This window comes from Lygodium microphyllum, chromosome 12 (assembly GCF_053477565.2).
Source record: "Lygodium microphyllum isolate KBCC chromosome 12, Lygodium_microphyllum_v1.1.10, whole genome shotgun sequence".
NCBI lineage: Eukaryota > Viridiplantae > Streptophyta > Polypodiopsida > Schizaeales > Lygodiaceae > Lygodium > Lygodium microphyllum.
The window spans coordinates 22,293,068-22,311,052 of NC_141146.1; the positions used below are offsets into that span (position 1 = coordinate 22,293,068).

General features: G+C 40.0%; 1 protein-coding gene and 1 pseudogene across 2 annotated transcripts in view; one reads left to right on the forward strand and one right to left on the reverse strand.

Moving 5' to 3' along the window:
• Positions 1-625: 625 nt before the first annotated feature.
• The window catches only part of LOC148027536 (putative serine acetyltransferase 2), a 57,453-nt gene continuing 40,093 nt past the window's right edge, over positions 626-17,985 (reverse strand). For both annotated transcript variants that reach the window (XM_087689264.1, XM_087689262.1), the window contains exons 8-9: positions 1,002-1,075; positions 626-888 (exon numbers count right to left, since the gene is read on the reverse strand). In XM_087689264.1, coding sequence (XP_087545390.1) covers positions 824-888; positions 1,002-1,075 — 139 coding nt within the window. In that variant the 3' untranslated portion in view covers positions 626-823. The remainder of the gene's footprint in view (positions 889-1,001; positions 1,076-17,985) is intronic.
• Positions 14,861-16,755, forward strand: LOC148027537 (uncharacterized; annotated as a pseudogene).

Sequence of the window (17,985 nt, forward strand, 5' to 3'; positions counted from 1 at the left end):
TGATCAAGTAGCATATGTTTATGCAATCTACTACAGACACTCCATCGTAATTAAAAACCTTGGTTAATCATTTGACCAATTAACATGAACTATTTTTTGGTATTTCACACACAAAGTACATCTGACAAGTACTTCATCTGTACATCATACATAATGGAACATTCCCAACGTGTGAAAGAGCACAATGAGAGTCATTACCCACCCTACAACTAGGTATCTATCATTCCTCATATCATTGCACCACTCAACATGGGTGATCATATGGTTCACCCCTCAGTCTACATGCCATACACCACTTGATAAAACATTGCTATTCATCGCCACATTCAACACATGCCAAATAACAAATGAATGCTCAACTTTCATTTAATTGTTTGCTAGACGAAGTCCATGTACCATTCTTTGAACTTTGTAGGTAGAATCTAGAATTATGTCAACTTTATGCATATCCTAATTACACTGACTTTCCCAATCCCTAAATACAGGAATAGGACTTTTTAACAAGAAAAGCTAAAACATAGATCTAATAACATTATAAAATTCATTTACTGAATATATGCACATACACTCGTTCAATTTACAAAAAACAGTTAAAGCATGTATATTGTGTGGATAAAGAACGTCACACGTTTATAAAAGTCATACATTTGCAAGTCTTATTATGAATGATATTACAAGATTAAAAAAGTGGTTTTACAGCTAAGGAACATTTATATCCACATCAAGAGATATCCATATGGCAACAGGTTTGAATATGAATGATGTTACAAAGCCAAAAAAGAAATACTAATTTTACACTTGGGGATAGAACATTTGTACTCAATCAAATGCCTGTACCACCACAAACAGTATCATCTCCGAAAGACTCCAAAAGATCTTTTGTAGCATCTGATTCAGAAAAGTAGAGCTTCAACTGTTAGTTTTGAAATTAAATGTTACTAATAACTGGAGTACTAAAAAGTATCTTTGTTTGAATTAGATCTAGTAAGAAGAAATAGTACCATGCTTCATAGTAAGTGAGGGAGTAGGCTCCTCTAGAACACCTACAACTTTGGCAGGTGACCCTGCTACCATACTAGATATGACAGAGTAAAATAAGAAATTAACTCTTAATTTTTCTCTTCCCTCCTCTCTGTATACATGTGTCTATATGTATGTATCTATGGTGCATGCATGTATACATACCTAGGATAGATCCTCACTCCTTGTCTAGCTTTACAAATTATATCATGGCCCTTCCAAGTATTTGCCTTTATCTTGGCATAAAGGAAACCATTATTCTTATGAACAAAAAGTACAAGTCTTTGGAGAAGGTAATATATTTTTAAAACCATCATTCATGTTAACATAAAAATGACAGGATAACAGAAGGGAAACAAATCTTAATGTCCTCCTCTGTCTCTGTATATATGTGTATGTGTATATATCTATGTTTGATGCATGCATGAAATACTCCTCCCTCCTGGTCTAGCTTTATGAAAGTCCTTATTATCATCCTTCCCTTGCACAGACTCACTTTTCACACTCAAATATGCATACACAAATGATCTAGAATGGTGCGTTACTCACTTTCCCAACTTTAAGGCTGATCATCAGTTTCATGTTTCAACTAGGGCTCACAACGTACTGTACAACTGCTGTCCCACCCACCACATAGCTTGCTATCACCTTTCACCCAGCCAGGCCACAACTCCTGTCTCCATTGGCCAGATTGCCATCATGATCTCCATCTTCACATGCACGCTACACAGGTCTGCTGTGTCCTCCACCTTTGTCACTAGCTTGTCATTTCACATGCTCACTATGTTGGGAGGGGATTCAGCTCTAGCAAGAAGGTACATAACACATTAACCTGCCCATTACAATTACCATCCAAAGTTAAAAACACAATCCTCCAGCTCACTAAGCTCTTTGCTTTAGAGCACACACACGCCTACAGTGCTAGGATTTTCTTAATACCATTAAGATCTTCTAGCCATGTTCATCTATGGGCCAATCTTGTAGTTCTAGGATGTTCCAATGGGTTTGTCCTAAGGCCTAAAAACCTTGAGGGATCTGGTGGCAAGCCCATAATGCCACAAGCTCTTTACCAAATCTTGTAATCCTAATGGTGCTTATGAGCCAATAATTGGGCACCTAGTGTTGATACTAAAGTCTTAGAAGCCTCTTTGGACCAAATGGGATCTTTTCTACTGCTTACTTGGCCAAGATTCAAGCTTTTCAGATCTCAATTACAAACAATTTTTGTTGGCTCAAGCATAAAGTAATTGCATGATTAATTGAAAGAGAATGAAAGATAATCAATGAATTAATTGATGCACTAACTCAATCACTAAAAGAGAGGAGATGTATTAATGAGTGAGAGAGAATACAACACCAAAGGCAAACAAATGAACAATGCCATACTTATATGCTAATGAGACATGAAGTGTTCTTTTATAATAAAATAAAACCCTAGCGGCTTAATCATCATAGGAAACCCTAAAAGAAACCCTAACCCTAGTGTCACTTAGTGCCTAGAATACTAGGGGCAACAACTACATTTAATGATAGTTTAAATGCATGGGGAGCCCGAATCATGGATCAAAGGGTATCAATGCGTAGCCCATGAGATGGCTTACGAAACCCCATCCATGAAATGGACAAATTGATCTAGGAAGGATGACAAAATGCTAGAAAATAAAAGAAAATATAAGGTCATGGTTGCACAAGTTCATCCAAGTGGATATAAAAACCTACGACGATACTCAGTATGACAGATCATGGAACAAATGTGAGTTTAAGGCTTGCTGAAAAGCATGGAGCTTTGGTCGAGGAAGAGCCTTGGTGAAAAGATTTGCCAAGTTATCTTCGATGGGTACATAAGACAACTCTATTTCTCCATTTGATATCTTCTCACGAACATAATGATAATAAGTAGGACAACTCTATTTCTCCATTTGATATCTATTCTCACAAACATAATGATAATGAACTTCCATATGCTTTGTATGGACATGGCACACTAGATCCTACACAATGGCCAAAGCACTTTGGTTCTCAATGTAGATAAGTGTCGAAGCCATTTGGTACACATGAAGCTCTGCAAGTAACTTGCGAAGCCAAACACGCTCCACTGTGACTATGGGCACTGAACCATACTCGGCTTCACAACTAGAAGTAGGAACTGTAGTTTGTTTCTTGTTGAATGAAGAAACAAGAGATGTACCCATGTAAAAGCAAATGCCACTATGAGAGACAAGAATCTAAACATTTAGCCCAATCATTGTCAGAATATCCATATAAATAGAGAAGAATCAGTCTTGTAGAAAAGGCCAAGATCTTGGGTACCTTTAAGATACCGAAAGACACACTTCACTACCTACACATGAAGTGTTGAAGGGCTGTGCATAAATCTACTCAACTGGGACACAACAAGCTAGAGATCGGGCCTCGTGTGACATAGATAAATCAAGCATCCAACTGCCTGCTGATATAAAGTAGCATCAAAAGATCCGCTACCATCATCAAAAGTGAATTTGAAAATAGGCTCCAAGGGAGTAGACACCGGCTTGCAATCCTCAAACTAAAAGCGCTAAAAAAGCTGTCTAATAATAGACTTGGACTATGTCATGATGATACCTCTCTCAATGGTGGCAAATTGGATACCCAAATAATAGTGAAGTAGACCAAGATTTGTCATGGCAAAGATTTACTATAAATCAGCCTTAAATGCTGCAATTTGACTAGCATTGGTTCTAGTGACAAGCATGTCATCAACATAAAGCACACTTATAATAAAATTAGATTCCTAATGTCCAATGTCAAGGGTAGCCTCGATAGGGCTATTTTGAAATCCAAGATGCAATAGATGAGAATGTATACAGATGTACCAAGTCCGTGGAGCTTGATTTAAACCATACAAAGCCTTCTTGAAACGACAAACTATGAGCATCTTTGATTGCAAATCTTTGAGGCTAACAAGCATATACATCTTTACTGAGATATCCATGGAGAAATGTTGTCTTGATGTCTAGCTGATATACCTCCCAATGAAAGTGGAAAGCAAGGGCAATCATACTTCTGATGGTAGTAATACGTAAGGTAGGAGCGAAAGTTTCCTCAAAGTTGATTCCTTGCTATTGGGCATAGCCCTTGGCAACAAGGCAAACTTTGTACATGTTAATACAACCATTTGACTTTCTTTTACTTTTATAAACCCATTTGGTACCTCTTGCATGCTTGCCGTGAGGTAAGTCACATAGCTCCCAAGTGTCATTCTAATGGCCTTTACCTTCATTGCTTCCACCCAACAATCATCTGAAAAAGCATCTTTATAACATAGAGGTTCTTCATTGTATACTACCACCAATGCGCATGCAAGAAGATTACCTTGTTCCTTATGAGTAGAGGCTTGTGTGCGGCAGTCAAAGGAAGAGGCTGCTTGCTGTCCCGAAGAGTGTCTAGCAACCAACAAGGGAGTCTTTTAGGCTGCTAAATTTCATCCCTTATGTGCTCCAAGTGATCATGAATAGAGCGTTGCTCATTGGACAAGGTATCATGGTGCTGTTGTGGCTGTAAATCAAGCTGAATAGGCTGCTGTAATATATATGTAGGTGGTGGAAATGAAGGCTGAGAAGAAGGATCAGCCATGGAACCATTATGGAAAAGTGATAGTAGGCTGTCAAAGATGTCTAAAGCATCAATAATAGGCTGTTTTGACAATCCAGCAAGGGGTGAGAAGCACTTTCAGCAAAGATAACATCTCGGTTGACAATAACCTTGCTTGTAGAGGCTTGATAAAGACGGTACCCTTTACTTTCAGCACTATATTCAATAAATATGCAAGAAACTACCTTATCATCCAACCTATGCATTTCCTGAGAAGGCACAGGAGTATATGCCAATGATCTGAAAATCCTTATATAAGAGAGAGAAGGCTTGGTGCTAATCCATGCCTCATGAGGAGTGATGGTGCATAAAGCTCGTGTTCAAAATATAAGCAGCATAGAGAATAGCATCAAACCAAACAAAATTAGGTAAATTCTTACTCTTCAGCATGCATCTTGCCATCTCCATGAGTGACTCATTCTTTTGTTTTACTACTCCCTAAGGAATGGTACATTGATGATGAATACTTCAAGATACAAGATACTTTGCAAATATTTGGGAAAATATTCACCCCTCGTCTGTGCAAGGAGTCCGTATGTGAAAGCCGCTTTAGTTCTCCACCATGGCAATAAAAGTCTTGCAGCAAGAGAAGACTTGAGACTTAAGACTTCAGTCCATATACCCAAGTAAGTTGAAATTTGTCATCAATGAATGTGACAAAATATAGGAACCCACCGATAGATTTGACCTGCAAAGGACTACAAACATCACTGTGAAGGAGATACAAAATAGATGGAGAATAAACATGAGAGTCCTTAGGAAAGGAGAATCGATACATCTTACCAAGTAAACATCCTTTATAAATGTGATTTGATGGCAAGTGAAATTTTGAAAGATCTTTGACCATATCCTCTAACTAAAGCTTCATCAATGCTCGATAGTTAATGTAGCCAAAGTGTTATGTCCTTGGACATCTAGATGGGCGCTAGTAGCACTTCTCACAATGGTCATGACATGACTTAGTGCAAATGCACTAAGGGCACCTTGCGGTTAGGATAGTTGAGTCCTATAAATAGAACTCAAGGCCTTATTGAGCACATTCATTGTGTGATCACTACTCTTGGACTCTTGGGCCATTGGCCGATGCATCCATACACTAGGATGGTGTGGGCTAGTGGTATGGGACGCCAACCCTTGGGATATGGTTGTGGCCCAGAGTGCTACTAGCTCCCAAGCTCAGAGGTGAGCCCGTTTGGCTCTAGGTTGGTAGGTGAGTCTGATGTCCAATCCCTTATATGGTGAGTTTGGCTTGCATCGTGTCTCATATGCAAGTTGGATCCTAGGGGGATGTTTCACCAAGCCTTTGATGCCACAAATGTGTATCATGAAAGGATTCCTTTGTTAATAAGACATTGTCAATAGGATTTTCAGCAAGTTGCTGATCATAAGGATCAAGAAAATAGAGACCTTTAGTGAGGGTGCCTATCAAGAGGATAGAAGAAGAAACTTGATCATCATACACTGCACATTAGGAGCCATACAAAATGACGTAAAACCGTGAAGTTGCAAGGGTTGAAATGGAAATAAGATTCTTCTTTATGTCAAAGGAGTGGCTAAAATGCAGACAACATGCACATGACCAATGCATGTACCTCCATAAGAGGCATTGTTAGCACATGACTATACCCCCCTTAGGTACATCAAAGAGACATGAAAATAATGCTCAGCAAGAGGTAATGTGCTTAGATGCACCTCTCTCAAAATACCAAGTAGAAGCTCCATCAGTAATAGAAAAACAAGTATCATGAATAGACAGATTATATTGACACTAAATCAAAAAAGTATAATCCTTGAACTAAGAATAGTGTGAGAGCAAGACCGGACTCCTTTTTTTGAGTTCTCTGATACCATGCGCTTACAACATTTAGTGATGTCATGCCCCGTCTTTTGGTAATAATTACATCTCTTAAGTTTGTTGACTGTACCCTTTAGGGGTTGGAAGAAGATGAACCAGCATGGAAGGCTATCTTTGATGGAAAAGAGATGAAAGTAGAAGGATGACCAACATGAAAGTTTGTTGATTTTTTAGTAACAACCTTGTTTTTTACCTTCTAAAACCAACCTTCCTCTTAAGATAGGGTGGTGATAACCTCATTTAGCACTAATTACAACAAACATTAAATTCACATAAACTAAAAATGCATGTGTTACCACTTAATCTTGGACAATGGACAACCTATTGGCCCCAAAATTGGCGCCCCTTGCAGTATTTCTTTAACTTTTATTGCAAATGGATGGAATACAACTGAGATCCTTTGATCTCATCCACTAATCCAAGTGCCTCTTATTATTAAAACTAACAAGCAAGCCTCCAAACCAATTTGCCTCTTGGTTTGCTTGGGGATTAAAACTAACAAGCAAGTCTCCAAACCAATTTGCTTGGGGATTGGCCTTCACCTTGCTCCTTGAAAGACAAATTCAACCCCAAATCTTATATTGGCTAATTGGCCTCTTGAATCTTTCTGAAATTCCTCAATTTCAGTTGCTGGAATTCAAGTCCTAGGCCCTAAATTCTAAGCAAGCATCCTAAGGAAATTGTCAAAACCCCAATTTCTACTATCCAACAAAGATTGACTGAAATCTCTTCTCCTGATAGCTCAAATTGCTGAAAAATGTTGAGATAACTTGAGAGATAACTAGGGGATGAGAGAGAATGTTGTAGAGAGAGAGAGAGAGATTGCAAAGTCTCATCGCAAGAAACACTAAAAAACTGCTGCTCCCTTACTAAGACAGCCACCATGGAAGCTATCACCTATAGCTTAGAACCACCAAAAAGATTGTTGCTCCCTCCTATATCTAACATATACATGAATTAATTAATCTATATTAGTTAGCATGCATTACATATTAGTATTGCATTAATGAAGTTAGATAACATTAAATTTATGTATATTATATAGAATTAATATATATTGTATATCACTAGTAGACATGGAAGGAGAGAGAAAACTGAGAGGCATGCCTTGCACGAGTGCGATTTAGGAGGGGCGGTGTTTAGTAGATAATACATTAATATAATGTTATTAATGTTACTAATGACATATCATAATAATTAATATTATAATTAATAATAATTACAACTAATATTACTAATAACATATTATGTTGATTAACATTATTAATCATACATTATGATTCTAAGCATAATTATAATTATAATATATTGAGGTTTTAAGAAATTGATACTCTCTATTATCAAGGTCACAAGATTTGAGATTGAATTTACCTTGAACCTCTTGGTGGAGAGGACCAATATCCACTTTGACAACCCAACACTCCCACTCTTTTATCGAGAATTAGCCTAGAACTATTGCTAGAAGCCCATTGGACACATCCATAACTCATGTTTCTCAACCATTCTGGCTTCAAAACCATAGTAAAGCATATTCTCAGCATAAACTATGGCTGAAACTCTCAATGGCTTTTACTAACATGTTGCTGTCCATGGAACCAGCTGTAAACCATTGAAAGTTGAGCATAATCTGATCATAAATTGATGACTTGCTGATTTGAGAACTGATCACAAACTGCTGTAAATGTGACCTCAAACTAATTGGAAAATTTGGTCAAAATTTGATGCAAAACCGATCCCAAATGTGGTCATAAATGGTTCTAAAACTGATCAAACATTGAGTTGAAACAGACCACGGTTTTTTTCTCAACCTAAGGAAAAAACTCATGCCAAATTGATCATAAATTGATGCAAAAGTATAGCTTCAATGCCCAGGTGAAACTCATACTCATTTGCATATATCTCACAGCGACAAGTATACTGAATAGTGACCTCATGGTAGACATACTGTTAGCACAGTACCTTCGATGCATGTTGAATACATCCAAGATTCACTACATATGAGAGTTTTCCACAACTGAAGGAGTGAAAGTGCTACCTCACCCCTTGAGTATTAGGGAATACTCCATACCCCTACTCTGCTAAACCTAACTAAGCCCGGGCTCTAACTAAAAGGCATCTCGGTAAAGTTGCAGCAACTAAGGATGATCTGCCACATCATCCTCTTTTATCCACTTTGCATCTATTGGTGAAACAATATTGAAGCTTCACTAAGAAGCATATGGAAACTTTACCTCTAACTCTACTCGCCTTGAAACCTCCACTAGGTTGTAGGTTGTTCTTTCCCTTCAGCATTGCAATGCTTTATACTTTCACATTGTTCCAATTCTAAATTAACTAATATACAACATTGCATCCAGTTAACTAGCCCCTCGTGTACCTGACGTGCCAAGCACACTGGATGCATAAGGAAACATTCTTGTTTTGTGCATGGAAATTTACATAAGGAAACATTCTTGTTTACATACTTTGAACCATTGCCATGTGACTGTGCATGGAAATTTGCATATTACCAGCCATTCTAAGATACATTTTTCCATACATTGCATGCATTACTAGCTGCATTTTTTTCTCATGACCAACACTATATGGAGGAGCATTTGCATGACCACCATTAATACCATGAGTCCCAAACACAATGAGCTACATATATGCATTGCAACTTGCCACTTTGTGCCCCAACATCATGCCAACATTTCTATACATGGGGTTATGCATAAGCCATACCCAAACACATTGAGCCTTGCATACCATGCATTGGTTGTTGCATACCATAAGGAGTTGTGACATGCATCTTCATATGCAATTCCTAACCCACCATAGCATGAAAACTAGTACCACTACCAAAGTAACTTGGTTGTCCCATGATTGCATGCATGTCCTACTGTCCAAAAAGCATGGGATTAGCACTTCCAAGTTGGCCTTGCATATGCATCAATTGCCCCACTAGCATCATTTGCTTATGCTCACTACATATGTTTGGAACATCATGCTGTTGTATTGGCTCTTCCTTTGGTACATCTTGTTGTCTCGAAGCTCTCGAAGACAATTTCCTCTTCTTGCCTTTGCTCCTCTCCTTTAAAGGGTTCAAAAGGCACATGAACTGAGGATCATTTGCCAATTGCATAAACATTTCAGCTGCTTTCCTCAATTGCTATTTAAACTAGTCATCAAATTCCTCTTCTTCTTGCTGATCATCAGCTTCTAAAGGCCTAGAAGGATCCATATTTTGGTATAAACCAACTTTATTAGCTTGTTGTTCATGCTGCATGCCTTGTCCAAGATCAAGCATTGCATTTTTCCCGACACTTCATGAATTTTCAGATTGAGAGCTATCATCCCTACTTGATCTCATCTCACTATTTGAAGACATTCTTGTTGTAATCCTCAACTGAATACAATTTCAGCACTAGAGAAAAGCTTTTGACCTTCAATCAAGTGCCTCAAGCCCACCAAGTCAAGGGAATTGATGGTATCCCAATGATGGAACCATGAAACCAAACTTCCTCTTTGGATAGGGTGGTGGCAACCTGACTTAACACTAATTACAATGAGTATAAAATTCACATAAACTGAAAATGCAAATGTTACTACTTAATCTTGGACAATGGACAACCTGTTGGCCCCAAAATTGATGCCCCTTGTAGTATTTCTTTAACTTTTATTGCAAATGGATGGAGTACAACTAAGATCCTCTGATCTCCTCTGCTAATCCAAATGCCTCTTACTGTCAAAACCAACTAGCAAGCCTCCAAACCAATTTGCCCCTTGGTGCTCAGGAGTTGGTGTTGACCCTTCTCCTTAAAGACAAATTCAATCCCAAAACGCATATTGGCTAGCTCGCCTCTTGAATCTTCCTGAAATTATTCAATTTCAAATATTGGAATTTAAGTCCTAGGCCCTCAATTCTAAGCACACATCCCAAGGCGGTTATCAAAACCCTAATTTCTATTGTATAGCAAAGATTGACTGAAATCTCTTCCTCTTATGGCTCAAACTGCTAAAAACCGCTGAGATAACTTGAGAGATGGCTGAGGGATCGGAGAGAATGTTGTAGAGAGAGAAATTTCAAAGTTTCATCGCAAGAAACACTGAAAATTTGTTGCTGCCTTGCTCAAACAGCCATGGAAGCTGTCATCTATAGCTTAGAACCACCAGAAAGATTATTGCCCCCTCTTGTATACTGTCATCTGCATCAAAAGGATCTTGAGATGCATCGCCTACTCTTGGAGGGCTCTAAACTGCTGTCACATGCTATGGGGTTGATCCCTAGTGGTTGCAAATCACATCAACAGTCTTTGCTTGCTATCTAACAACCTTTTTTCTCTCACAATGGCTGAAATAGACTTCCACCAATCCCTAAAAACGTTTTTCCCACTTGCATGGGCAAGTTTTGCCAAAGTGGTAACCTTCTAACCCCATTTTTCAACATTATCCACCTTAGCAAATTAAATTTCAGAATATTAATTCTAAAAATTAATTTAATATAATATTTTTAAAATTAATCTAATAATTATTTCAGTGCTCATAAAATTAATTACACCAACCAATAATAAAATTGGCTAGGCCAATTTGTCTTCCAAGTATCCTTGAGCAGTTATTAACCCTTAAATTGGCATTAATTAATTAATTAATGCCTAATCTCTAATAAAACCACTGACATTAGTAGCCAATAAATTAGTCTAGGCCAAAATCTGACACCGGATGCTACCTGGACTTGGATCCCGCACTATAAAACAATTAACTTGTATCTCACATCTGCAAGGCATATTAGTACATTTGATTAACTTTTAATCAAATGCTACGCAAAGTAATAAAATTACACGTCCTCGTGGCACCTTCAATTTGGCTTTTCCACCATGATGGGTGGAAAAGGCCTGTTCGGTTGCCATGGTAGCATTGCCATTGAGTCACATTTGTTCTTCCTGCAATAAAAGAGAGACAAGTTGATTGAAAGTATAGATAACTTGATTATCCATAGTTACCAACCGCAAGGTGGTAGCAAAACCTTGATATGGCTCTAATAGACCATTAAGAATGACAAGAAAAAGCATTTATCTGAGACCTCTTCATCAATATTTAGTAATTGTTCTCAGGCCGGAAGTTGAAGACCTTGCGATCCGACAAGGGAGGTGAATTTGTCTCTAATGAATTTGCTCGGTTTTGTGCAGATAGAGGAATTCACCAGGAGTTTGCCAATACGAATACTCCACAAGAAAATGGTATTCTCGAACGGAAGAACCGCAGTGTGATCGAGATGGCGCGCACCATGATGAAGCACCGACAGACCCCCCAGGTTCTGTGGGCCGAGGCTGTGGCTACTGCAGTCCACATCCTTAACCGATCTCCTACTTCGGCCGTGGAAGGGATGACTCCATTTGAGGCGTATTTTGGGTCGAAGCCAGATGTTTCTTACTTTCGGATCTTTGGGTGTGATGCCTATGTTCACATTCCCAAAGCTCACCGTGACAAATTTGAAGCGGCTTCCCGCAAACAGGTATTTGTTGGCTACAGCTCCCAGTCCCAAGGCTACCGACTGTATGATCCCGTCAAGCGGGATGTATATACTAGCCGTGATGTGCGGTTTGTGGAGGTTCCGACTTCTTCAACGGGTGAGGAGCACCCCGTTCTTGGAGATCCAGGGGAGAGTTTGGCTCCTTCTACAGTTCCATTGGAGCCTGTGCCGTTTAATTATGATTCTGTTTCTGACACAGAGTCTACTGTTCCACCGGACCCTACTGAGGAGTTACCACCGGTGGACATTCTAGAGTCTTCTACTAATGGAGAACGACGAGGGGAGGTTCGGCCTCCTCCTCGCTGGGCCCGTGACACACTCCGTGATTCAGGGATCGAGGGGGTTCCTGAGGAGTGGGGACCGCAGGATGGTCCGCGGCGGTCACGGAGACACCAGGCGCATTCTTCGGAGCTTGTGTGCTCCAATTATTGTTTGATGTCCCGAGTTATGCAGGATCGAGAGCCCACCTCCATGAAGGAGGTTTTACAGTCCGCCCCATGGAAGAAAGCTATGGAAGCTGAGTTGGAGGCTATTGAGAGGAATGGCACTTGGTCACTTGTGCCACGCCCCCTGAAGAAGAAGGTGATTGGAGTCAAGTGGGTCTTCAAGACCAAATATCTCAGTGATGGTACTTTGGATAAGCACAAGGCTCGCCTTGTTGCTAAGGGTTTTGCCCAGCGCCCAGGGATTGACTGTCATGACACCTTTGCCCCTACAGCTCGTATGGCAACCATTAGAGCTGTTCTTGCTTTGGCTGGCCATAGGAGATGGCCTGTTTATCAGCTGGATGTGAAGTCGGCCTTCCTGAATGGTGATTTGAAGGAGGAGATCTACGTTGAGCAGCCTCCTGGCTTTGGTTCTTCAGATGGGAAAGTCTACAGGTTGAAGAAGGCCCTGTATGGTCTCAAGCAGGCCCCGCGAGCTTGGAACGAGAAGATTGATTCGTTCCTCCAAACTCAGTTGGGATATCGGCGGTCCAAGGCCGATCCGCAGCTTTATGTTCACACTTCCAAGGAAGGTTGTGTGCTGTTTGTATTATATGTTGATGATTTGATTGTCACAGGTGATGATGCACAGCAGGTCCAGGAGACAAAGTCAGCTTTACATCGGACGTTCGAGATGACGGATTTGGGGCTACTCCATTTCTTTTTAGGCCATGAGATTTATCAGTCTCAGAGGGGGATCTTTCTCTCCCAACAGAGATATGTACAGGAGCTCTTGGTGACTTTTGAGATGGAAGATTGTTGGGCCCTCTCTACTCCTATGGATCCGAACTGGAAGGCCACTTCCCACTCAGCTTCTCCTTTGGCGGATGCTTCCTGCTATCGACAGTTGATAGGGTCTTTGATTTGGCTTCTCAACACGAGGGTTGATCTATGTTTTGCTGTTGGGCTCTTGGCAGGGTTCATGAGTGAACCTAAGACGGTGCATTGGCAGGCTGCTCAGAGAATACTTCGGTATCTGAGGGGGACGTCTGATTTGGGGATTCATTACCCCGCAGGGACAGATGGGTTAGATCTTGTACTTGCAGGTTGGAGCGACTCGGATTGGGCCGGTGACGTGGACCACAGGCGGTCTACAACAGGTTACTGCTTTACTTTGGGTGCAGGTGTTATTTCATGGAGTAGCAAGAAGCAGCCCACGGTAGCCCTTTCGTCTACTGAGGCGGAGTATCGGGCCGCGTCTTCCACCACATGCGAGGTTGTGTGGCTTCGGAGACTGTTGGAGGAGCTTGGGTGCCCCCAGACTCGTCCTACATTGCTGCGATGTGACAATGAGAGTTGCATTGCCTTGGCGAGGAATCCTGTTTTTCATGCCCGGACGAAGCACATTGAGATCCAGTACCACTTCATCCGAGAAAAGCTTTTGGATGAGACCATCACTGTGGAGTATTGCAAGACGGAGGACAATCTTGCGGATTTGTTTACGAAGGCGCTTCCTCAGGCTCTACTTCGGCAACATTCCAAATCCCTCAGGCTTCTGCCCTGTCCAGGCTCTGAGAGGGGGTGTTAGAGTTCATAGCCTGTTTTTAGGCAGCAGCACAGCTGGTCCAGCAGTCGGACCAGCTGCACAGTCGGACTGTGCAGTCGGACTGTGGCAGTCCGACTGCCTGCAGCCATTTTATTCCAGGCTGCGCCCTATTTTGGCGCCCCGTTCTAGGTGATTTTTCGCCTATTTATTGCTGACGTTTTCAGCAGTCTGGCCACTATTCTCTGTCGCAGATTACAGACCGGTGCCGTGCAGATCTCTGTCTCTGTTCACAGATTTCAGACAGCAGACAGTGCAGACTGCAGCAGACTTCGAGGTGGACAGCAGGTCGCATCGTCGAGGTGGAGACACGCAGTCCAGCGCACTGCGCCCGTGTATATCTTTGTATTCAACATTCTTTATACAGCAAATCTTCAATGTACACTGTCTCTTTCTCTCCCTTCTCTCTCTGCGTTCTCTCTCTCTCAGTCCTACGCTTCCGCACCGCTGCACTCTGACAGATGATGCCTCATCATAGATTCATAGGTCTCTCTCTTTTTTGTATCTACTATCATTGTATCCATATGCAGGATACCACTATGATACACTAGACTGTAGTTGTAACTTGTACTACATGTTTTGCACAGCCCATACGACCGCAATGGTCACCCTTTAGTATTCATCTTATTTTGTAATGAAATGGCTATTTCCACTTTAACATGTATTCTATCATTTAATGATTTATGGTTTTCTTTTAATCATATTAAATTTTTGTTCATACTAATATCGTACCATACCTTATAAAATCATAAGGTACCATTTAGTACCGTATTTTATCGTATTATACCGTATCGTACATTTTGTACCTGACAACTATGGTATTCTATATGTTGGCTATGGGAGACAAGTTGGATGGAACTAACTACTCCTTGTGGGCTTATATGGTGTGTCCTATATTGGTTGCAAAGGGGCTTTGGAACATTGTACATGGAATTAAAAGATATCCCGATGGGTTTAAAAGTTGCAAGTGCAATAGAAGCAACAAAAATGAGAGTTGTTGAGGATGCTGCAAGTTTGAATTTTGCTCCAATTGATACTAGAGCACCACCATCACCTACTCCTTAGCAACTGTGTTGGGATGGCAAAGATGCATAGGCTGAAACCAGTCTTCCTTCTTGGCAAGAGTGGTATAAACCTGATTTAACTCAAATTACAACAAGCATTAAATACACAAATCTGAAAATGCACACTTTGCCCCCCTTAATCTTGGACAATTGACATCCGATTGGCTCCAACAATTGGCGCCCCTTGCAATATTTCGTTAACTATATTGCTCTAATTTGAAGTACAAAGAGATATAGGCTGATCCCTCTTCAAATTTAATACAATGGGATGTCATAAATGACCAGCCTTGCTTGGGCACAATTTGCCCCTTGATAGTACAACAATCTAGGCTCAAATTGTGCCATTGTCTCTTGCATGCAAGCTATAATAATGTGAGACTGGGCTACCCCTTGGTTCAGCTGCAAATATTTTGCCTTGAGCTACTACTCCAAGTTCTAGGTCTTCAATAATTGGGCACAAATCCAAAAGTGGCTATGGAAACCCTAATTTCTATTGTAAATTAGGGTTTGACCAACAATTTCTACAACTCCTCTTCACCCCAAGCTGAAATTGGCTGAAAACTATTGAGGGCTGATTGGTAAACAAGAGAGAAAATCAGTTGAAACGAGTATTTTTTATCAATAGCTCTGATGGCAACTTTGATCACGCCAACAATTTCAAAAGGGGAATAAAACCCCGGTGCAATTGGTGAGTCCTCCTCCTTTACCATCGCATCTCAGTGAGGCAGAGAAGGAAACCTACTGCCCCTGTCCTGTCACATTGCACAATCAACTGCTACCTCTCTTAGAGCTCATCTGACGGTTCCTCCTTTCTACCTTAGCCTCTGAATGCTGGAAAGGCCCTCAACCAGCCCCCAAACAGCCTCTGAATCCTCAAATGTCCTCAACTAACCCCCAAGCAGCCCTAATGCATTTTCCATTGGAAGTTTTGACAAGCGACACCCTCTTTTTCCATTTGCCAACTTTCCAAAAGTAATTTTCAGCTTTAATTAATTAATTTTCAGAATTTAATTTCTAAAGTTAATTAATTAATCATTTGACCTTGCCCAAGAACTGGCTAGTGCCAACTCACATTAATTGTACTAACCCCCATGGCACATTTAATGTCCCAACATTAATTAGCCTTGAACTTCACATTAATTTCTCAACTAATGCCTAGTCTCTCTAATGTCACCATTGGACATTTAATGTCCCAATTAATGGCCTAGACTCAACCTGATATCAAGCACCCACAAGTACCTATCCGACATAACTTTGTACAGCTTTTGCCAATGTCACCCACTAATCACTAGGGTTACTAAGGTCACAAATTAATAATGCCAAAAGCATTAGAATACACGACCTCATGACATAGGCTCATGCTTTGATTGCATTGTCTGTTAAACGTACCATGATCCCACATATTCGCTCTTGTACAGCAACTAAAAATGCTTGGAATACTCTTGCATGTTTGTATCAAGGAAGAAATAAGGTCCATCTTGCTAATTGCATAAGTAATTAAGAGTGAACGAATGGATAAAGGTGACTCCATGGATAGTTTTCTGACAAAGATCAAAGATCTTAAGGAGCAATTGATTACTGTAGATGAGATTTTGGCAATTAGGTTAAACTTCAATTATCCAAATTGTTCTCAATGGTCTTCCTGATTCTTATCAAAGCTTTACATCTACTCTTCATTTGATGATGAAAAGCAATCCGAATGCTATCATTTGATGAGTTGGCTTTTGTTTTGTTCCAAGAAGAACAATCTAGGTAAAGCAGGTCCATTATGCATGTTGTAGACCAAGCTTCTCTAGCTATAAAGGTAAAGGAAAATCATCCTTTTTTGCTAGTAAGAAAAAATTTGTAAATGCTACCCGGACAAAGAAGGTTGATAAGAATGAGAGAAAAAATAGCATCAAACATTTTGCAAGTATTGCAAATTGCAAATTATATTATGACTTATCTAATTGCCACGAAATAGGCGTTTTAAAAAGAGACTAGGGGATGGTTGTTGTAGATACCTCTCCTTCTAAGTCAAAGTTTGCAAACATTATACAGGATACAGAATGGGCATTTAGTATGCAATGCAGCTATGACCCTTATTTACATGATTCTTGCATGTCTGTTATAGACTCAAATGTATGGTACTTTGACAATGGCACCACAAAGCATATTACCTATCTCTGCACTCTATTCACTTGTCTTGAGCCTGCCCCTAAGAGCAATATTGTGGCATGTGCCAATAACTCCTCTTATGTTGCCAAAGGTGTTGAAAATTTTGTATTGACTATTGTTAATGGCAATACTTTCACACATAAGAATGCTTTGTATGTACCAAAGATGAAAAAGAATTTGTTGTCAATTTCTACATTTACCTAAATCAGCTTGATTATGAAGCTTGTTACTAACAAATATACATTTCATAATCTTTCTTGTGGTGATACGATTATTACATCTAGTTCACTATGCCATAGGCTACATAAGCTCAATAACTATGGGAAATCTGTGGAAAACATTGCATATATTGTTGCAAATTTGTAACCAATTTCAGATGCAAAACTTCAGCATGCACATTTTGGTCATCTAAATTTTGCTAGTTTGCCATGTCTATAGAAATCTAATATGGTGTCTTCATTGCCTACTCTTGAGGCACCTAGAAAACAAATTTGTGAAGGCTGCATTGGGTAAAATGCAGTGTGTTTTATTTCCAAAAGATGGTTCAATGAGAGTTATTCACAAACTGCAAGTTGTACATAGTGATGTTTGCGGTCCAATGCAAACAACATATTTTAGCAATTACCTACACTTTGTGACTTTCATTGATGATTACTCCAAGCATGCACGGGTATATAGTTTAAAAGCTAAGTCTAAAGTATTTTATGGCACAATGTATA